The 21,616-nt window shown below is 47.0% G+C and overlaps 7 protein-coding genes across 7 annotated transcripts; 3 read left to right on the top strand and 4 right to left on the bottom strand.

Annotated features, from left to right (window-relative positions):
- Positions 1 to 493: 493 nt before the first annotated feature.
- RhiXN_04550 (major facilitator superfamily transporter) lies at positions 494 to 5,320 on the bottom strand (the record flags this gene model as incomplete). Its single annotated transcript, XM_043324367.1, has 11 exons — positions 494 to 864; positions 2,154 to 2,502; positions 2,557 to 2,908; positions 3,433 to 3,507; positions 3,657 to 3,761; positions 3,829 to 4,144; positions 4,202 to 4,340; positions 4,398 to 4,502; positions 4,586 to 4,819; positions 4,898 to 5,044; positions 5,105 to 5,320. 11 exons carry the CDS (start codon positions 5,318 to 5,320, stop codon positions 494 to 496), a joined length of 2,409 nt encoding a protein of 802 aa, XP_043176786.1.
- A 793-nt stretch (positions 5,321 to 6,113) lies between these two features.
- Positions 6,114 to 7,937, bottom strand: RhiXN_04549 (protein phosphatase 2C; the record flags this gene model as incomplete). Its single annotated transcript, XM_043324366.1, has 4 exons — positions 6,114 to 6,681; positions 6,734 to 6,800; positions 6,850 to 6,911; positions 6,958 to 7,937. 4 exons carry the CDS (start codon positions 7,935 to 7,937, stop codon positions 6,114 to 6,116), a joined length of 1,677 nt encoding a protein of 558 aa, XP_043176785.1.
- A 1,458-nt stretch (positions 7,938 to 9,395) lies between these two features.
- Positions 9,396 to 11,384, top strand: RhiXN_04548 (uncharacterized protein; the record flags this gene model as incomplete). Its single annotated transcript, XM_043324365.1, has 9 exons — positions 9,396 to 9,440; positions 9,487 to 9,561; positions 9,637 to 9,946; positions 9,994 to 10,157; positions 10,227 to 10,482; positions 10,560 to 10,717; positions 10,771 to 11,026; positions 11,090 to 11,244; positions 11,298 to 11,384. 9 exons carry the CDS (start codon positions 9,396 to 9,398, stop codon positions 11,382 to 11,384), a joined length of 1,506 nt encoding a protein of 501 aa, XP_043176784.1.
- A 1,066-nt stretch (positions 11,385 to 12,450) lies between these two features.
- Positions 12,451 to 14,072, top strand: RhiXN_04547 (alpha/beta hydrolase family protein; the record flags this gene model as incomplete). The annotated part of the gene is made up of 3 exons (XM_043324364.1): positions 12,451 to 13,315; positions 13,378 to 13,625; positions 13,680 to 14,072. 3 exons carry the CDS (start codon positions 12,451 to 12,453, stop codon positions 14,070 to 14,072), a joined length of 1,506 nt encoding a protein of 501 aa, XP_043176783.1.
- Positions 14,073 to 14,806: 734 nt separating this feature from the next.
- RhiXN_04546 (tripeptidyl-peptidase I) lies at positions 14,807 to 17,184 on the bottom strand (the record flags this gene model as incomplete). Its single annotated transcript, XM_043324363.1, has 12 exons — positions 14,807 to 14,903; positions 14,957 to 15,024; positions 15,083 to 15,289; positions 15,343 to 15,393; positions 15,444 to 15,519; positions 15,586 to 15,668; positions 15,729 to 16,051; positions 16,105 to 16,284; positions 16,337 to 16,498; positions 16,559 to 16,776; positions 16,840 to 16,950; positions 17,006 to 17,184. 12 exons carry the CDS (start codon positions 17,182 to 17,184, stop codon positions 14,807 to 14,809), a joined length of 1,755 nt encoding a protein of 584 aa, XP_043176782.1.
- A 607-nt stretch (positions 17,185 to 17,791) lies between these two features.
- RhiXN_04545 (uncharacterized protein) lies at positions 17,792 to 20,664 on the bottom strand (the record flags this gene model as incomplete). Its single annotated transcript, XM_043324362.1, has 4 exons — positions 17,792 to 18,127; positions 18,193 to 18,626; positions 18,740 to 18,831; positions 18,884 to 20,664. 4 exons carry the CDS (start codon positions 20,662 to 20,664, stop codon positions 17,792 to 17,794), a joined length of 2,643 nt encoding a protein of 880 aa, XP_043176781.1.
- Positions 20,665 to 21,112: 448 nt separating this feature from the next.
- On the top strand, positions 21,113 to 21,605 carry RhiXN_04544 (uncharacterized protein; the record flags this gene model as incomplete). The annotated part of the gene is made up of 2 exons (XM_043324361.1): positions 21,113 to 21,170; positions 21,223 to 21,605. 2 exons carry the CDS (start codon positions 21,113 to 21,115, stop codon positions 21,603 to 21,605), a joined length of 441 nt encoding a protein of 146 aa, XP_043176780.1.
- Between the last annotated feature and the right edge of the window lie 11 nt (positions 21,606 to 21,616).

The following is a 21,616-nucleotide window of genomic DNA, read 5'->3' as shown; positions in this document are numbered from 1 at the left end:
CCCGAAACAGGTTGAGAGCTGGAAGAGAGCGGTCTAGTATTTGTTAGTCACCCATATCCTAATGTTGGCCTAGGAATTAGAGTACATGCCCTGTATTGTGCAATAATGTATACATATCGACACCAAATAATTACAATTGTGGGTTATATGCATATAACAGCAGCTGCATAAAACATGTACAATGGGGACATTGATTTGGAGTTGTCTCCAATGATTACTGCTACTTACATTAGATAATTTAGGAATATCGTACATCGGGGCAAGCTTCCAAACGGAAAGTTTGTGTCTTATGATCCAGCTAAGTCTTTTTGGTGATAAGCTGAGATCAATATGCAGCTATTCTTATGAAAATATATTTTCCAATCGGGCGAGGATTCAAGCTGTTATATTCCACCCCCAGCAGACGCTATTTACAGACCGAGAGGTCATCCCTCATCTATTGTGAATTTAGCCCAACTATCAAACGTACTTGATCGAAGACGCGGCCAAGGAATCAGATTTTGCCACTCTGCCCCATCATGTCCAACATTTCGGTTGAAGGTTCCCACCATGTGCTGATTTGTAGCATACCATCGGACGCCTTGTTGGCCCACCCGCCAAATTGGACTTTCATCACGACCTGAAGCACATCGCCCTCCCCAACCTCGTCCCATAACTCGTGATCCGAATCGAACACAAGGCCCTTGTGTTCAGCAAAATTCCCCTGCTGTTGTGCGGTTTCCTGATCAACTGGGTGGGCATGACTACACCAAGACATCTCACTGCCATCCAGATGTCGTTTGACTTCTAAACGGTTAGTGTCTTCTTTGTCTACAGGCTGTGCGACTCGAACTTCAAACCAACTCCACGAACCAGCCTTTTTAGCTGGTAGTTCAGCACAAGTCCAAGGATAAGCTACGTCATGCTCACATTTCGGTCACCCACCCAACCTTGGTGTCTTGACATTGTAACCAACTGAACACTCTTGGTGCCCCTGAGCATCTGACTCGTAAATGGCCAGGATTAGAACCAGACAACAGATTTGACCTCCGAGCCCCATGTCTGTACTTTCCGACCCTCCGGCGCGCGTATTGTTAGCCAGCGTTCGAACGCCGCCAGCCGACATATATGTAAAACAAGTTCCAAGGGAAGCGCCTGGCGGTCGCTTGAGCCGTTTAACAGTCCGGCGAAGGCGGTATAATATGATTTAATAACATCGGGGTTAAGTTGTGGATGTGATAGCAAAGGCCTAACTAAGCAGTTAGCAACCTACAACTTGGTCATGAGCAGGAAATATGACGTCAGTACTGACCCTTCCCTTGGCTGCAGTGAACTTGAGTGGCTTGACCAAGAATTTATGCTATCAGTATCGCTCATTGCTCGTGGAACACTCGAGAGTGATGAGGCTGAGAAAAGGATGGCAGCCACAAGGGCTGTATCGTAAGTCGGTATTAAAGCCGGGTCCGGTACACGATTTCCCGGCCATACATACGTATTGCAGTACAATTACGTAGAAATTAGCTTTCTTTCTACAGTGGAATCCTTATTGTTACCCTAGATAATTCACTAGGATAAATAGTGTTGGAATATCGTGTATTCGGCGTCTATTCTGCATGTACTGTACAGGACCGGAAGAGATCTTCCGAAGACTTCTCCCCGTGTACTTAAAAATTTTGTCTTACTTTGAATACATTTGGCCCCTCTGCGTTGACTACTTTGTGTGTCTTTCAACAAATAGCACTAATAACCCGAGGGTAACCTGATGGCAACAGTCTGTATAGACCGCTCTCCGGGCTATCTTGAGCTTGGCCGCTATAGCTAGCGGGCGGAATTCTGTAAGAAATTCACCCAGTATTCAATAAACAAATTGTACAGAATTGACTCTTCACGCTTCCTGGAGCCCCGTCGGGTGTTCCAGAGTCAGGAAATGTGTAGGGGATAATAACTTAACCCAGGGACTAAGTGCATCTATTTTGACATACGCTTGCAGCAAATGGCCTTGCACTCAAAAGTGTAAAATGCATACAGTGCACAATACAGTGGGAATTCACCATGGTGACTGATGTTCTACGCTCTGCATTGGCCCCAAAATTATCCTACATTTACCAGAAATTTGGAATGTCAACCATATTATTCCAATGGTCATATATTAACCAGGCGCTACTGGCGCTTACACCTATTGTATAATAAATCCAGCATCTCGGGTGATGGCTCCCACCATGTGACAATCTTCAAAGCTCCATCGCTGGCGATGTTTGCCCATCCAGAGAACTGAGCTTTTAGCACTACTTGTAGTGCGTCTCCTTCCTTAATCTCGTGCCACAGTTGATTGTCGGTTCCAAATAGTAAGCCTCTGTGCTCGGTAAACTCTATTTCTTGTGAAGATGCTTCTTGCTCAACCGGGTTGCTGTGGCTCCTCCAGGATGCATCATATCCATCCCCTCGGAGTTTGGCTTCAAATTGTGAAGGATTTTCATCTCCTGGACAAGCAATACGAACTTCAAACCAACTCCAAGAGCCACCCTATGATGCACTTCAATTAGTTTTATATGCAATAGATTTATTACGTATACGTACCGATCGGTTATTAACCCATCCTTGGTGACGCGACATAGTGATCAGTTGAATGCTCTTGATGCGACTGAGTATCGGTTTTTTCAGAGGTTTGGTTTGAAACCAAAGGCGCGATTCAATTTTCGGGCTCCAAGCACGAACTTCTTTTATTCCTTCTGGTGATCTTGTTATACGAACAACCTCGAAGTCAGCCAGTCGACATATGTATATCACAAGTTCAGGTGGAAGCCCCGGACGGGCCGGGGATCCCTGAACTAGGGCCATAGTAGCAGCATAATAGGTTCTTAGGTTGTCTAAACCTGGTATATCGAGTACTTTAGCTAGACGTGGTGTTGAAGTCAATTCATCAGCTTGTCTGCCACGCAGATTAGCCGCGACTTCCATGATTAGTTACTCCACCACAAACCTTGACCAACGCAGCCGTAAAAGTGAGGATATGCTATTTGATCTAAATAGTCGATGCATGATAAATGGCCGAGCTTGGAGTGTTACCACTGGGCGATTTTCGAAAATATCCAATTGTACAAGGTAATTGTGGTCATTTACTGGTTGACGTTGCAATTAACCCTGAAATTGGAACACGCCCAATTGAAATTCTATGACTGACAGAGCTTTTGGAGCACGTGCCTTGGACACTGGACCTATATATAGTTCCTAGGTAAGTTCATCGAAATATCTCAAAACCTAATATTTACAACGTAAAACAAGGTGCATTATACAAGCCGAGCGTGTAAGCTAGACCCGTTCTCAAATGGTCTATCGCATTAGCCCGTTATGAGCTGTTCTGTAAGCTTGGATCTCGCTCTAATGTTTGGACCATATTTCTGTGCAATTTGTTTAAGCCAAATTCCCGCCGAAGCGAAGATAGGATAAACTCACGTAAAGAATAAATGGTATTGGCACGCATACCAATGCAAGAAAAGCGCAGAACATGGTGCCCCATTGATCGCCCGCCTTTTGGAAAAGGTGAGGGATAAAAAGGGGGAAAGCAAATGCTACAACGGATCGCATTATCGCGTTGGCTGCTAGGCAACTAGCTGCATATAAGGGGTAAGAACTGCCTATTTGTCAGTACCTCTGCGACCGCCTATTATAAAACTCACTCGACCATGTATGCAACAACGGCTGTAAATCCCGAGACTGAGCCAATACCAAAAGGAATACCTGATAGAATTGGGACAATCCAGTGAACCGAAGGGTAGGTTGTCCTATGTATAATATGATTGATGCTTTTAGTATCCTTGCCTATGATTCGAGCCCTTAAAGTAGGCTTACCAAGCAAACCATATCAAAGAGACCGGAAGCAAGATGGCTGAATAAAAGCTTGGAATTAGTCTTTCTTCAGGGGGAGCATGTCCGCCGTGTTTTTGTACAGCTCGTATATACCGCTTATTCTCAATCCCGGCAAGTATGATGGACAGTAATATACCGACGCCTATTCCGAGGAATGCGAGTCCGTTTTCACCATAAGTGAAATGCCGATGTTGTACGAAAACAATGGGATAGGCAGCGAACAAGCCATAGAGCGTGCCATAAACAAGAGCTGTATAGAATGAAAGTGCCAGAACGATCGGTTCGTGAGTAAGTAGTACTATTTGGCACCATATATAAGTGTAATCATTCATTTTTAATGACAGATTGCACTCACAAATAGGTCGACTTAGCGCAAGTCGAAGAAGATCAAACGGGCTTTGAGATTGAGTCCCTTCATACTTGGTCATGTATTGGATATTTGGGTTGACCTTCTTTAGTCTCGCGGCTCGTTTTTTCAAGAGGACAGGATGACACTGTGAGTTGAACTTTGGTTAAACCGGCTCCTAGTAGCGTAAGAAATGTCTATTTACCGTTTCAGGGACAAATATAGTACACAAAGCTAGCACCGTTCCGGAGAAAATCAGCATCACCCAGAAGTTCCAGCGCCAGCTAACATTTGATTGGGAAATAAAACCCTGTTTGAAAAAGTGGTCAGTTTGATGTCTTACTATAGTTGAAATAGAACATATATACACACTCCTACAATAGGTCCACATACGGGGCCAAGTAGTGGGCTTACGGCAAGGACTACTAGGGCAAAGGGACCCCTTTCTTCTTGTGTAAACATGTCTGCTAGATTCCCGCCTGGAACGCTAAACACAGATGATCCAAAGCAGCCCCCAAGTAGTCTCATGACAAGCAGGGTTTGAATGTTCTTTGAAAGCCCCGCTCCAAGATGAAATAAGGTGTACGGGACGAAGGACATTAAAAAGGCAAATTTTCTTCCATATAGCTATCAATATATGTGTCAACGTTTGTTTGGGTGGATATGTACAAGTACTCTACTTGCCTCCGATAAGGGTCCCCATACCAATGGCCCAAGCCCAAATCCAAGCACGAAAAGGGATAAGCCAAGTAGTGCAACATCCAACCTGTGGTCGAATTCTCTCATTACACCGGGAACAGCAGCCGCATAGCAGCTGGATGAGAATGCTACGCAAAAGCATGACAATCCTATCTGTAAGCCGATGTATTGAGCTGCGAAATATGAGAGCATTTCATGCGGAATGTCACTTACGATCAAACTAATCGATCGTCTATATGAAAACTTCCAATTCATGGGATTTTCGGGGTCACCAGGGAGCCAGTCAACTATAACAACCCCTCCTTCTTTACCTTGATTCGCCTTAGGCGTATCGGAAGAGTGTCGTATAGAAGGCGTGATAGTAGGGGAGGGAGACGCCATAGTGCCTTGCCTTTGGTGATGATCAAGTTCACCTGAATCGCTGGTCATTCAGGTGGATATCGCACTTCGATAGGAAAGCAAGTATTACTGCGAGGTCTCCTTTTAATTCAGCTCAGTGTTTGCGTCAACAGAATTAATCATGACGTTCGGTGGAGACCGACCGAGGGCATGTGTGATAGCACGGTTTCTAGTACCCATGTGACGTGAATGCGGGCTCGGCACGCACGTATCACCCAGCCGGAAATGTAGCTATCAAGCGCGCATGTGGGGTAGTTCGGCCAACCTGAAGTAAAAGGTAGTCCACTCCGTGGGCCGTTATCAGTCGATTAGTGGATGCTTTTGTTCTTTGCGGGACAAGTCGGTCAGCTCATCCACGCATATGCGGCACTGTTATCCAACAAGTAAGCAAGTTAAGTCATGAGAGATAGATGCGTCTAGGATATTCCTTAGTAGCGGCATAACAGCTATACTCTGGCGCATACATGCTGTCTGTGAGAGATAGACATGCTCATGGCGATATTACCAAATATGGGCTGAGCTGCTTGGCACGCTTGAATTTGGGGGCTACTTCGAAAGAGTTGGAGAGTTGGAGAATCAAAGGGGGACATGCTATTCTCGTAATAAGGTTGATGTGCAGCAGACATACCGCCGTGATCGGTGAATTTCGCTTTCCGATATTTCGACGTGAATAAAGCCCCAAGGCATCTGATTGTGAGATTTTTCAAGCGTACACGATATACTTGAGTAGTACATGCATTAGGACAGAGTAAAAGTGGTGAACGAAAACGATGTATCTTACAGTTTCAGCCAGCAAATTCGATATCTGCAAGCACCAACCTGATCATAGTTTTGGTACGATCCGGTCTTGTTCCTCTCGTACATTAGGCTCCCACCAAACAACTGTCACTGTTACATCGTCACGGTATCTCCTGGAGTAAGGCGAAGGGATCGACAAAAGTTGACTCAATTTCTCCTTATCCGCTCCACCAAAGGCGTTTCTAATCAAGTGAGTGCCAATGTTTTCGTCCACAAAGGCCCATTCTCCATCTGTCGAACCTTGCTTAGCCTTGCTAGCTGTATCCTTCCCTTCGATCCCGGCTCCTTCTGCCGATTTAGAGATGATAACAGTGTTGGCCAGTTGTGCCTTCGAAACATTTCCACGTCGGCCCTCAAGATAACCGCCAACTAGCGACACCACCTCTGCAGAGGATAGTTCGTCCCAGAGCCCGTCAGTAGCCAGTACAAGAAATCGTAATGTACTCTTTGAATTGGGCTGCCGGCTCGGAGAAGGCAAAAAATCTAGTGTGCGGCGCGTTATCACTGGCTGGCTGGTCACGTAAGGAGGGGTCTTGAGGTTAGCCGGCGTTTTGCGGTAAGTGGAGCCTGGTGCCAGGAGGGAAGATACTAGTCTAGTAAGGCTTAATCAGAGGGTAGCTCATCGGTTGAAGGAATGAGCCGTACCTTTCTTGAAGTTCTTTCGGCCACTTGTAATTTGCGTCTCCGAAGGCCCTGGTAGGCTCAAGTCCCCCTAGTAGGCAATGAGACAATGAATCAATATGCCCGTCCAACCAACTCACCCAAAACTCGCCCTCGTTGGATGACATACGACGCCTCATCCGGGGGATGCTCTTTAACCATTCTGACAATGTGTCAGACTAAGACCCTACGGTAAGCAATGAACTTACCGATGGTACTCATTAATGTTTCGACCTGTTTGGTCTTCTGTTAGTACTTCTACTCTCCATTTACCTTGGCCATTCGAATCCTCATCCCAGTACCCTGCGACTGCTCGAGAGTCACCGGTCACCGCAACGTGAAGGTCACGACGCCCAGTGTCCAGAACAGCCAGAAGGGCGCAAGACCCAGAGAGAGCAGGCAACATACTGGCCGCTGCCATTGGATGCTCCCAAGGTTTCATGTCCGCTTTGGACTCGAGCATTTCGAGTATCCGACTCGGGGCGTTGATGATCTCCGAATCCAAGTTGGCAAATGCAGTTTGAATAGCAAGTTGTATATATTTGGGATCTTCGGATGGGACGTGTGACGAAAAGCGCCTGGAAAAGGGAACAAGTGCTTGAAAATAGGACCACGCAGTTGTCAGATAACTCTCCTGAGATTTATCTAGTGAGTCGACCCCCCTTAGCTCGATCGACGCTCGATCGAGGGTAGAAAGCTCAAGTGCTACAGCAGGTATGAGTGCTTTCGCGAGTAACCGGGAGGTATGAGGACCCGCATGCCCATCCATAACAGCAAAGAACAGGAGATCTCCCGCGGCTCCAAGGTTACGGGATTCCCCTCCGTTAGCTTTCTGGTCTTTTCGCAGTATTAGCTGTGCATTCGCGTCCTCGATCGGATCGTTTGAATTGAGTGATGCGGTCGCATGTCTCCACGTCACCCCATAGGGTCGGGAAATTGATTCACTTTTGGCGTTCGCCGTAAGCCGAGCTTCGATGCCATTAGAGGGAAGACGTGATATGGATTTTGTTGCCATCACGGTGTGTCCGTCTGGTGTGCGTTGTCGTATGCGAATGTCAAAGGAAGGAGCACCAGGACTGGCCGATAAATTTCTACGAGTATAAAGCCAGTAGACAGAGGTACCAACTCCAGTGAATATAGCAGCGTATGATGCTGTGCGAAGGTATCCGGTTCGACGGGAACTAAGCATACTTCGACCTAAAGAATTCCCTGCTGCCCTCTAACTTATCGCGCTGACGCACAATCACTCAGATTTAGTGATTCTACATGCAGCATTTTGAACCACTCACAGCAGCCCTTGCCTTTTCCTGTTTTCCGCAGATTTTACTACGCTCGCGGACTTTACAGCCGAAGCGACAGCATAAGATCAAGTAACAATTTAGACAGAAGATAGGCTATTCGTCATCTCAGAACAACGCCGGGCGCTTATCTACCAACTCAGGACACTATGCACACGGTGCCTTAGATCTTCGAACCCAGGAGCACCTTCACCATGTAGTAATGAGATCTTCGCAGCTTGTTTCTTGAAGTAATATCCTGACCTTGTTGCGCTTTCGACTATATTATGGTACTAAGAATACAATGCCGACGATGTACTTTGCGGATCTCCAGAGATTTAAAGACTTTTGCAGAAGTTGGCTGGGGCCCGACCAGTGGTACATTTGCTTTATCTTTCTCATTAACAGAGACAAAAGTGGTGCCTATACTATGCTTGAACGAATGATTTACTCAATACTCCTACTTCCGCCAGTCAGTCAAAACCTCTATTCGTTTCTCCACAGCAATCGGAAATGTCGATATCGCGCACAAGTGCGGTTCAATTTTGTTGAAATTAGCCGGAAAGCAAGGCTGGGGGCTGACCCCATAGTTATTCCCCGGTTATTATGTAACAAGTGCGTGAATGCCTGAACGACGTTATTGTATTAGTGATCGGCGCGAAGTAAAACTCTATTGTTTACAACTTACATGCTATTGAATTCTGGGCCGAACGCAGCTTTCCCTTTCTATGCTAATCCTAGATCTAAAAAGGCTTAGTCACGAAGCCTGCTGCCGTGGAAGCGATAAACTCTGCATATGCATGCATATCTTGGCTAAGGATGCGAAATTCACTGCGCGCCCACGCTCTTCTGGCAGCCACCTTTTAAATAAGCTGTTAGGAGCCTCTCGCGTGGTCCAAATCACTCACCAATATGGGTACAGTGCACCATGGAATCTGGTCGAACGTGTCCGATTTCACTGATCGTAATGCTTGCTCCTCGTCTCCGATGTGAAGAGCGCTGCCCCAAGGGCTGCCGGCGGCGACATTCAGGATTGGCTACCCTGGCACATTCTGCTTTTCTAGTTCATTACTTTCATGCGTAGCAAACAAGCGATTATAAATTGGCTGAAAAAGACGACCTATGCTAATCTCCTGTCTGAGTACTTCAGGGGTCGATAAGCCAATTACACGGCATCAATACGTCAATCGAGTACATCTAGAATGAGTTTAGTAGCCGATATTTGCGTGACTTCATCTGATAGCTCATCACAACGAGGCAGGTAATGTCGAATTCTCGCGCTTATAGGCATTCTACGAATATTTAACTCACTTTACAGCGCCTACTCACCCAATCCACCCTCCCCCCTCAATTAGGTACACACACTTGCCATGGCCTCCAGACCGCAACATTCGCGAGCTTTTCTCAATAATGAAGTAGGTTTCAGAAGAGATATCATAACAGTATTCTAAATAGTATTAGGGATTTCGAAACACCGACCACGGCCTCCTATCGGATTATATAAGTAGTATTTCACATTTTGACGCGAAGTCAGCTGTGAGTGCATTTTACCCTCCGTGACGGACCCAATTCAACACCTATCCTCACTTGTCCTGACACTTTGATTTACAGGGAAGTTTGTACTCGGTCGAAACTGCGGTGCATTCGGGTCCGTATGATCGTTACTCCGCCCTTGATTCATCATTACTTCTGCCGGGTGGATCAATTACACGGAGGGGTATCAGCCTCAGCCGGGGGGACGGCCAAGCATCGGTTGAACGCGGAGAATGGGGAATAGTGGATGCACCTCGTCTAGTACGAGAAATGTATTGGTGCTCCGAGCAATCAGACGACTGCAATGACTTTATCATTCTCAATATCGAAGACGAGAACCATGTGTACGGCTCTGAAGTTTGGGTCAGCTTCCAGGTTTATTGTCAAGGTTGGCCGCTTGAATCTCCTAAAATCCATCTTCTGACCTTTGTGAAGGGGAGACTTTGCGCCTCAGTAACACAGCGCCTTCAATGGGGGAATTATTCAATCATGAGATGGCACCCCGTGCAAGCATTTCTTTCAAAAACGGAATCAACTATGATGCGATGCTGCATACTCGTGAGACGATAGCTCGTATGCACCAAATTCGGTCTAAAAGCGTAAGCTCCCAAGATGATGACGTAGACCTGATTTAAGCTCTGACCACCGTCCTCTCCCCGTCTTTTTAGAAAGACCAAGCATCTTGTGCGGCAGATTTTGCTGAAATGTTAAGCCTAAATATTGGAGAAGGAGCGGGACTTTGTACACCTCAGGATCTTTGCGAGATTTGGCCAGCCACTCCGACATCAGACCGCCGCCTTTTTGAACTTCAGTGGTACGAAATTCCGGATGGTTCTGGCGCTGAATTTGCTGTAGTGCTTATAAACGGAAGTTCGGACCTTTCGTCTTACAAAGATTGGTGGGTGCGGCTGGAGAGAGTTGAATGTGAGTGTGTACATGAGCTGGCCACGAAACAGGCCATGGGACGCCCACGTTGCGATTTCTGACTACATGGAACACAGTGAGCGATTGTGCTATAATTTCGATGAGCCATGATGAAGTTGTCCATCCTGGCGATGGATCGGAACTTAAACATAAGGTTACGTTTGATGGTGGAATACCATTCGCGCAGGTAATCAGTATTCTGCGGAGCATACCTGTTGGGTCGAACCCGATTATAGTAAGTGTGTTTCGTTAGAGCAGAGTCTCATGATCTCAGAACACTGCGTTCAGGAGGATTGCTGGTTTTACGCTGCCACTCTTGCGCATAAAATCACTATGCAAGTTGGTGATGATCTTGGCGAGTGTTCCATTGAGGACCTAATCGAAATATGGTCAGGAGAACGGGGCTCATATATGCGTGTGAACCGCGCTCAGGCCATGCAGGAAGATGACGACTTTGGGAATATATCTCATTTTCTGTTGTTGAATATTTCCGATGACCCGCACGAAGGGCGTGGCGTGTGGGTCCGCCTCGAAAGGAATCCGGGTAAGTTGCTCAAAAATATCTACAGACAAGTGTCTTGGCGATTGCTTACCAGCTACTATAAAGAGGTCGGGAGTAAGGCTTATTTCTCAAGGAATCGTAGGCGACTCTTGAAAAAAGATGCAAACATCGCGTCAGATGTCGCTTTCGAGACTCTCAAATTTGGAGAAGCAATGAGTGCGCTCAAAACACTTGATAGACAGCCAAGCATGCCTGTTGAGGTACGCGAAACCAACCTATTTAACAACAGTAGTGGTACTGACGGAGTTTCAAGACGATCAACAACGATTTTCCGCGTAGGCTTCTTCGTGAGTTGACTTCGCGCCGCGAGTACGTGCATTGGATCAAACGCGAAAATTGAAACAAATGGTGCCTACTTGGTCGATGACTATTTGAAGCCCAAGGCTGTACTCAATGAAGTTGTCCCGAAGAAAATCCAGTAGCCTAGGTCCCTTGTGCTTTCCCGTTCATCTTAAATCTGCTGTTTTTCCAATGAAGATGTGTAAATAATTGTATTCCTCAATTCTTGAATATATGCAAGGTATTTCTCCACTCCTCTTACTATTGGTAGCGTTTTTCGACCTTGCCAAAAATCATCACTTGCTCGGCCTAATTTCCTAAAAGGCCTGTTAATTAGCTATAAGCTGATAAATTGTATTCTGGCCTATGTGCAATTAGCCGAACTTGGAGCTTCAAAAGACTAATACCACCGTTCGAACATCTACGAGTTTTAGTAGGTAGGAGGCTATTCTGAAGCATTAGTCACCTGCACCCTTTTGAATGAACATTTTGTTTTCATTAACTGTACACCAGTACCGCAAGGAAACAATGCACTCCTTGTGCTTTAAAGCAGGAAGAGAGCCTGACTTCAAATTCTAAGTGATTATTTTAGCCTATCGAAGATCTAGATCCAAAGAGCAGCTTCAAGAAGTATGCAAAGTGTTAGACATACAAGTAGGGAAAAGAGCCAAAGAGAATCTAGAGCTTTTTGTTAAATGACGAGCAAGTGGCTACTTTCTCTAACGGTAGCTTGTCAAAAAAAACCCCAAGAAAGTTAATGGCCTTTGCCCAGCAATTTCAACCACCAAGGGGTTACGTGATCAAATGATTCACATATGCTTTCCCACTCGGAGTATTCTAACACTTACAAAAGCTCACCTGTTCCGGGAGTCATACAGATGAAGTTTACTAACGCCGGAGGGGTTTTATAAGCGCCGATGTCTGAACTGGTTACATGTAGTACCATGAAACAGCGGATACAGAATTGGAAATATCAATGTTTCATAGCATAAACAAACACAGCCACTGGCTTTAGCGATGGCGTGCTCATCTCTCAGACTGACGCAAGACACAACTGAGGTAAGTCATGCTTTATAATGCTTTAATAGTAGTACCTGGATTTCATCTTCTTTCTTACCATACGAATTATGACTTCCATAGTGTCTCGTTCCATAGCTCGCACACTTACCTCTGGATCGCAACGGCTACCCTCTGCTTCAAATGTCCCAGTAACAGTACCCAGGTCCGAGCTTACTTTGAACATCAAGCGCGGAGTATCTTCCAATGTCGGAGGAAAGCGCCCAGCATCGCATGCAGCAGTAACAACTCCTAGACCAGAGCCACGTTTCCCGTGTGTCGACGCCCATGCAGCCCGACAGATGCGACTTACTCCTCAACCAATTACAGATCCCTCTTCGACAGGTCCCGAACCAGCCTACGGTCGCCCAAAACCTACATCATACCATACATATCATAGCAGCGAGCCTTTGCATCTTGTCTACGGCGACGTCCTCCCTCAATTCGATATTGCCTATGAAACATGGGGAGAACTCAACTCTGTCCGTGATAATGCCATTCTTCTGCACACTGGCCTTAGCGCATCGTCTCATGCTGCGTCAACGAATATAAACCCTGCTGAAGGATGGTGGGAGAAATTCGTCGGGCCTGGCAAAGCCATCGACACCAACCGGTACTTTGTAATCTGTACGAACGTGCTCGGAGGGTGCTATGGGTCTACTGGCCCCTCTTCTCCAGATCCTGTACGCACAGATGCACCCTACGCAGCACGTTTCCCACTTCTCAGTATCCTTGATATGGTTCGGGCGCAATACCGACTGTTGGACCACCTCGGCATTCACAAACTTTACGCAAGCGTCGGCAGCTCAATGGGAGCCATGTCAAGTCTTGCAACTGCGTGGACCCACCCGGAAAGAGTCGGGCGAGTTGTGAGCATCAGTGGAACTGCACGGAGCAGCCCTGGGAGTGTTGCAATGCGTTACGCCCAACGGAGCGGTGAGTTATTCGCACGCGGGGGATTATTTTTCTTGATGACTGAGCGTATTCGGAAATCACAGTACTCATGGCCGACCCCAATTGGAATAATGGCTCGTATTATGACGGTCTGCCCCCACATACAGGAATGAAGCTTGCAAGACAGATAGCTACCATTACCTATCGATCTGGACCCGAGTGGGATCAGCGATTCGGCCGAAACTTAAGGAGGTTGAGTGAAGGCGAGCAGGCGCAACTAGAGTCAACGGGCCAGAAACGCCGACCCGCTTTATGTCCCGATTTTTTGATTGAGACATATCTGGACCATCAGGTAAATCCGAATCATCACAAGGATATCCAGACCGAACTAACCAACGGTTCAAAGGGCGAACAATTTTGTCTGAAATACGACGCAAACTCGTTCTTGTACATATCAAAGGCTATGGATCTTTTCGATATGACCCAGTCCAACCTACGTGCTCTTGAACTTGACATCCCCCCCACTCCTCCCTCTCCAACTTCCGTTTCTCCTAGTGGCCCTTCTCCTACATCGACAAAAGCTCACCTGCACCTCTCTCCTCCGCCTTCTTATCTCTCCGACTTGGCCGCTGGACTTAGCCCCCTTTCTCAAACGCCTACCCTTGTCTTGGGCGTGCAGAGTGACATACTCTTCCCGTTGAACAGCAACGCGAAATGGCCGACGCATTACGAATGGCTGGAAATAGCTCCGTGGTGTACTACGAACTTGGAGGGGTATGGGGGCATGACACATTCTTGATTGATGTGATGAACGTGGGTGGTGCGATTCGGGGTTTCTTGGCTTGAAAATTCGCTTTGTTCACTGGTTATCGAGTTATGACAAAGTCTTGCTTCTTGGGCAATTTAATATCCGATTAGATGTGTTTTAACACATTCTTCAGGAATAAACCTTACGTTTGGTATATAAAGTCAATCGATTCCTTTTGGAACTTCCCCAAGTCGGTAGACTTAATGTATCAATTGCAGACCCTGATCTGCAGGAATATTGCATCATCATGTCAGAATCTAAGAAAGAAAAGATAAAAATACTCGCATTATAGAAGACAGGCTTAGAGCTCATTAGAGATTTGAACATCGAGCATTCAACATTGATCAGTACGTATAGCTTGCCACTCGCAGACACCTTTGGCTGTGATATAGATAGATCGCACGTGTGCAGCTCTTTGTCAAGTAAAAACGGAGATATCTAATCGCGAGCGTAATTTATTCAAGAGCGGGACAGCGGTCGTGGGTGGTATAGCTTTGAGGTTTGACACAGACATTTATACCCGGAAACTAGCATGGCGGATGAAATCGACACGGGGAACTGTGGCGCTATACTCTCACGTTAATGCATCATCATTAATAGTTTGTGAATTGAGTTTACCATGATGCATATACACATCAAGTTCAGAACATTTTTTTTTTACGCAAAAACAGGTCTGTGTAACAACATTTGTTTCAGGTAAAATCTTTTGGTTGCACTCTTCGCCACTACGGCGCTGCGATTACTTTCAGCTTTCCAAAGTTTGGTGTTCCCAATCCAGTGACAGGGTCCCATCCTGCTGTAGCATTAAATCCAGGGGTACCACTTCAGATCATGGTTAATGAAACTGAAGCATAAATTATATCTAATAGACATACCATCCTGGGTTGTTCCCTGAAGTGATATCATTCAAGCCGAACCGTCCCAGTGTGTATAACCATGGGTTCTTTGAAAAGGCACGGTTGTTAGTAAGTCCAGGCGTGACCAGCGCATGTGGCACATACCAAGAATCCCAAAGCAGGCAAGCCCTTGGCCAAACGAGCATCGTTCAATAACGCAATGATTCCGGCAACGGTTGGGGCAGATGCGGAAGTTCCACCAATGGAGTAGTCAGTGCCGCCTACAATAACGCGGAAGCGTGAGCCTTGGGCAGCAATGTCGGGGTATGCGCGGCCTTTAGCATTGTACAAGCCAGAGTAAGTACTTCCCAGCTAGATATTTCTCGTAAGACAGTCTTTTAGGCAGTTGAAATAAATAAAATTACCTTTTTGAGATAAATGGGAACGTCAACGGCCTGGTAGATGGGTCGATCAAACTAAAAAGGTAGATTAGTTTTCCGCTTGGTTAATGTGGAATATTGTATACATATTCAGAGAATCCACCTCCACTGAAGCCAACAGCAACTTCTGGAACAAAATGGGTGCCTCCTACAGAAGTGACACTATACCGTTTTTATTATTAGCACCCGTTCTGTTAAGCCTATAATGACTGGGCTGCGTCAACGTACTATGGGCATGAAGCCGGGAAGGCAGGAAGGAATTTGCGGGTTTTCTTGCCATCGTTCGATACGCAGTCGGTAGAGTTGGTAGCCTAAAAGATCGAGAAGTAACTTAGGACTAATTCTATAAAAGAGGGAGAGAGTTAGCTTACTCTACCGTCTCCAACTCCACCATCTCCGCTTGAGAACAAAAAGGTGACACCCCTAGCACCAAGCTGAGCAAATAGCCCACAGACACGCTTCGCATACTCGACGGGGACAGTTTGTTCTTCGTCACCGTATGATGTAGAGATAGTCTGGGGCGGGTTTTTTTGCGCAAGAAGGTACTGGAGGAATTCAAGGTAAGGCTCCGAGTTATTGTCTGGAGTTCCGAGGGAGGCGTTGAATGGAGGTCGGCCTGCAGTGGTGTAATATACATTCTGGACGGGATAACTGATTCCTCCAGCATATTGGACATCAAGTTGTGCCTCTCCACCTATCAACTCAAAATTAGTATAGTATGCCATGTGGTTATTCGCTCTCACTTACCCGCCTCGTCGGGGTCCTGTGGGTTGACGCCGCCATTGATTGACTCAACCGTGAAGTTGGAGCCGACGGCAACAGGGTAGTACTTCTTGTAGAAAGTTTGGAGATCAGCAAAATTGGCGAACTCCTCAAGGTAGCCCGCAATTCCAAGGCGGTTGCTCTTAACAGTTGCGGTATAATTGCCTATCAAAGTCATGTTAGGTGTGTAGAACCACAGTTTGATGAAACAGCCTACCGATGTTATACAGCGCCTGTAAGCAAGATATAGTGATCGTGTTGTTGCAAGAAGGATCAGGGGTGGCAGCAACACTCTTGCTCTTTGGCAAATCTTCGTAATGGAAAGTTGCTTTATGGGGGCGGGGGCTTCCGAACATGATTGTGGGGGTAATCAAATGAACTTGAATAAAGGTCCGGAGGTATAAGGTTATGTTCAAGCCCAACGATCAATAGTGCTCACCATGTTTATGGAGAGATTCAGGCAAGGAATACTCCATGGTGCGCACAATCTTCTCTTGAGAATCAACATGCTCCCAAACGGCGTACTCAGTCCCCAGCATTTCTTCCGCTTTGGACACTGGGAGGACAATAGTCACCCAGTCGCGCGCAGGGGAACGCTCGAGCGTCGATATCTCGAATCCGTGAGAGGCCAGCCATTCGTCAACTGAAGTGAGTGCTCTGGGGGGGGGGGGGGTTAATATTAGTTTTTTAACAAATTTTTAAGGAGGTATAAAAACGCACTCTGGGTGAGGTGCAACCAGCTTGTTGACTTCCTCAGAGGAGAGGTGCTTCCCATAACGAGAATGATTGGGATCGCTGACCTCATAAAGCTCACGCTCGAGCACATCGAAGCTGAGTAAAATTTAGTTACCCCATATAAGCCGCTCTGACAAAAGAAAGGACATACTTGGGCTGGGGTAGAGCAATCTTTAACTTGAGAGGGTAGCCAGATGGCACTTTACTATGGTACCTCCATCCACGGGGAATTTCTGCCAGACGTTCTTTGACTGCGTGCGCCCCAAAGGAGGAAGCGAGGACACCTTGAGTGACAGCCAAAATAACGCCAGCTAGCCCCAGAGACCACATTGCAACAGCAGAGGGACTGTAAAGAGAGCTTTCAGCCTCAGAGGCAATTTATACGACGCAATATTGGCCATAAGGTCAGCCCTCTGGACGGAATAGCGACACATGGGCTGCTCATGATTCTGTATGGTGTTCGAAGTTCCGACGCCGCCGAGAAGTCGTCCAGTCTCAAAATAGAATGCCGCGCCATTTGGGCGCATGCTTCCATGTAGCACGCAAGCAGGAATGAATAAGGCAAAGTCGGGTGCATGTACAAAATAGTAGGCATGGAAGTTTCGCTTGCGCTTGAGAACCACGATTGTGCCGCCCGATCGTCAATACCCGGAAATAATGACAAGGAAATAGTCATCGTTGGTCTGGATCTATTTCGCTGGTAGACAAGCGCTCGGATATGCAGGCTTGGTCATCTCTATAGGGTAATCAAAATTCTAACCTAAAAAAACCCGTCTACTACCGTAGCTATCGAGAAACCCGCAGTAGTAATATTAGAGCACAAGTTCAAGAAATTATTATGAATTAAAAGCACAAACGTTGTCCCGAGATGATAAACCTGGAAAACAAAAATGAAGAAACTCGATTCCCAAGTTCATGGTTCCTTCGGCATCCACCTTTACACGTAGTGACTTTCGTCTATGGATCCACAAGCAGGTTGTATCCACTTTTTATCGGCTCCCCATCGTACCACCTGTTGGGCCGTGGCCAACTTGGGAGTTGGTTTGACCACACACTTGGCGGACTTCACTAAGGTGCTTCCCCCTGCTTTTGAAACGGCCGATCCACCTACTCGAACTATCGACTCGGCCAGAGTTTGCTCGACCTCGATCAGACACCTGAAGGCCCGCGTCTCGGCATCTACATCATCAGGAGTATGGTACTTTGAAGTAGCATGTTCCGGTTTGCGAAGGCCTTTAAAGCGTACAAGTTGACGTGCCAAGTAATGAAGCCACTATATGCACCGAATTAAGCCATTAGATCGAGTCGTCGCTGCCAATAGTGTACACTAGCACCTACCATAACGTTGGTCAGTGGCCTGTAATCCTCCCATCCTCCTGCTTCTCCAGGTCCATTCTCCGAGCAGTGGGCTTTCATCATTCGATATACGTCAAACTGATAGTCTCCTTCACCTTCGAATATCTCTGGTTCCAGCTCGGTGAACCATGCTTGCTCAGTATGGGTATCCATCCTCGAAAGACCAAGATCAATGAGCGTAACACGCACACCACTATGCTCAGGAGAATCCATAATGCTCGAGTGAGATTTGGCTCTTGAATTTTTACTTTTTCCCTTTTGTGCTACGTTTTGAACAAGAATTTGACCCCAATGCAAGTCGCGATGCTCGAAGCGGACAAGAGATTCCGCAAGCCCCAAAGTTCGGGCGACTTGCCAAAATATTCCAGCAGCAGCACGCCATGATGTTCGAGGTGTGAAGCTATAATGCTCAAGATCTGGCCCCCATCAGGCAATATGAGCAATGCAAACATTTGGGAGCGAAGAAAGGAATCTAGATCACAATATTCGTATCAGAATTGAGTGCGATGTCGATTCTTTTTACGCATACCTGGCCGGATGCTTTCCGACTTAAACTCACGATCGTAGGCATCCCATAAATCGAGAAGCTCCTGAGGATACGACCCAAACGCTACATACACCCTGTATGCGCGGTCAACCATGCGTCTTGATACGAGGAATACAGGACACATACTTGGCGAGCTTTATAAACCCAGCTTGAATTTCCCCCATAGCTCGTGTGGCAGCAATCTCCTTTTGGACATCCGCCATCTCGCTTACACAGGGTCCATCGACCCCATTCCACCCGTTATGCTCCATCTTCAGTGGAACAATTTTGACAACAACCCCACCAAGCCTAAACACTTCGGAGTAACTGGCCTCGCCAATTTTTTGCCATCGTCGTCGAGGTCCAGCCGTGGTACAAGGAAAGCGAAGGTGTACATCATCAGTCGAAAAGGTTGCTACAAAAGCACCAAAATCGATCGGTTCAGACTGAGAGCATTCCTGCAAAAGGCTTCGTAACCCTGTGGAGCAAGGGGACGATGCATGTTCGGGCTGCGACCGTGCTTTGCTCACGGATTTTGTGGAATTTTTTGCAGAAGTTGGCTTTGTAGAAGGACCGGGTTGCGGAGCTTTTGGTAGCGCGCAATTGAATGTTTGCTTTTCGGGAGATTTGGATTTCCTATTAGAACTGGGCCGCTTCGTAGGCCCGGGCTCCCGTGACTTTGTAGATTTGGCAGCAGGTTGTTCGGTCGCTGGCTTTTCCTCAGTCGCTCCTCTTCTGGCTGCTGTCTTGGAAACCTTCTTAGGAGCTGGGAGTTCAATAACAAGGACACTGGGCCTGGAAGAGAGAGGAGCCGATTTAGTTGAGGCGAGAACTGGTTTCAGTCCCGATGAACCACTGGGTTTGCTTGCCTTAAGCTCAGGTCTGGGTGTTAGGGTAGTGGGCTCCTTCGACATAAAACCCAAAGATCCTGACGCCGGTGGTAGAGTTTGTTGAAGAGTGAAGCCAATTTCTGACTTGGCTCGGGCAACTACGGGAGGCACTGGATTAGACTCCAAAGCCGCAGCAACATCTAAGAACGCGACTTCATCATCTGAGTCAACTGGACTGGGAAGGTCGTCGCTCGGAACGATGGGGGATGAAGGAAGGGGAAGGGGAGCACTTGTAGTGGCTCCAAAGCTGATTCTTGGAAGAGCACTCCCATTGAGACGGGAGCTCGACATACTGCGTCTAAGGAATGGTGGACTACCCACTATAGCATCTTGTCGAGAGAGGGGTCGAAGGGACTTGTCCTTGGAAGATAAGAGAGAGGTGAAGGTGCCCGAGGGATGGGATTCCAGGCCAATGGAATCATCGGATATAACCATTACAGAATCAGATATTCGAGGGGTCGGACGTTTAGACTCGAGTCGTGTAGCTCGAGGTTTAGATGAGCTTTTGGTAAGAGGTTTCTTCGGACTGGTATCATCTTCGTCATCAGATATGCCGATAGTAGACTTCTGAGTTTTATTCGTAACGTGGTTGGACCGTTGTAGGGGTATTCGTCGAAAAGGAGAGTTGGGTGATGCTCGCATCTTCTTATCCATTCGACTCTGCTTGGGCGATCCCTTGACCTTGGGCGATGGCACGAGCAAGGGCTTACGCTTTCGGCGTTTAGTCGCAGGGGGTGAAGAGATATTGAGAGTGCTTAAGTCCAAATTGATATTCTCCTTTTTGGATTGGGCGACCAAAGTGGGCTTTTTCTTGGATACATTTTTGACCGGAGGAGACACAATCGATTGTATTGGAGAACCAGGTGAATTGGGTAGTAGAACAAGACCGGCAGATATCTCAGACAGAGGTGTGTCGGGTGATGGAGGCCGTTCCCCTAGTACATGTGGTGATGAAAGAAGAGAGTTCCCAATTCCGGTGGGTGCAGATATGATTGCAATAGAGCGTCGACCATACGTATTAACTTTGCGGGTCTGCATTCCTCATACAGTGGTCGAGTCCTGTGCGTGTTGTTGTTCTGGCGCGTATCCAAGCTCACGTGAACGTCTGCTTATGTTATATATATATATGACTCTAATTCAATTCTTCCTAACTACGCCCGATTGGCTACCCAATCTCAGTACGACTCATGAGTTAGTGCTGTCCCTGCACGATGAATCTTCCTATTAACTCAAACCTGATCCAAAACTAAGCTAGCCCCGATCTACGCTCACTCTCCGAAGACGAGGCTGAGCATATTCTCAGAACATACTATACGGCGATAATCGCCCTAAGGCATTTCCCGCCTGAGCTTGTCTTGTATATTTGCCAGCTTGCCGATTTTACTTCTCCCTGGCCAGATCGTAATTTGTCTTCGGTAGTCAAGCATCAACCTAGTAGATTTCAGCGAACCGTTTTTCGAACAAGTCCACCCACTAGAATCGTGCCATGGCTTCGAACCCGTCCAATCCCAGGCGGCGTATCCAAATCCATTCGAAGAATAGAAGTGAGAGCATACTCGCATGCGCCATATCCGGCAAGTAAGGCTGTCGGTTCAGTGTACTTCAATCCCTTATCTGGAGGCACTTCTCAGCGCCGCGTGAATTGGAAGAATTTTAGCCTAAGGCTGCTTACTCCTGCTAACCGCAAACAGGCCAAATCTCGATATGACGACACTCCACTATCATGGCCGTGCTTCACACACAACCCAACCCTTCCGCCAGATGCAGAACCTCAGCCGAATGATCCAGGAGTCATGCTGGTAGATAAAACACACGAATTGTGGGAGTGGCTCGAACCAGAGGAGTGGTTAGAGGTTACCGTACTCGCTCACTACTCCTGGGAACTAGCCAGCTTCAAAATGGATGGTGCCTTATGGATATTCAGAGACTGGGAGCCTTCAGCTGCTATGTTGCAACTCATTCGACAGCGGGAGACATAGCTACATCAAGC

The sequence above is a fragment of the Rhizoctonia solani genome, chromosome 1, assembly GCF_016906535.1.
Source record: "Rhizoctonia solani chromosome 1, complete sequence".
Classification (NCBI taxonomy): Eukaryota; Fungi; Basidiomycota; class Agaricomycetes; order Cantharellales; family Ceratobasidiaceae; genus Rhizoctonia; species Rhizoctonia solani.
The sequence above is the reverse complement of the archived record's forward strand: the minus strand, read 5'-3'. Positions and strand labels throughout refer to the sequence as shown.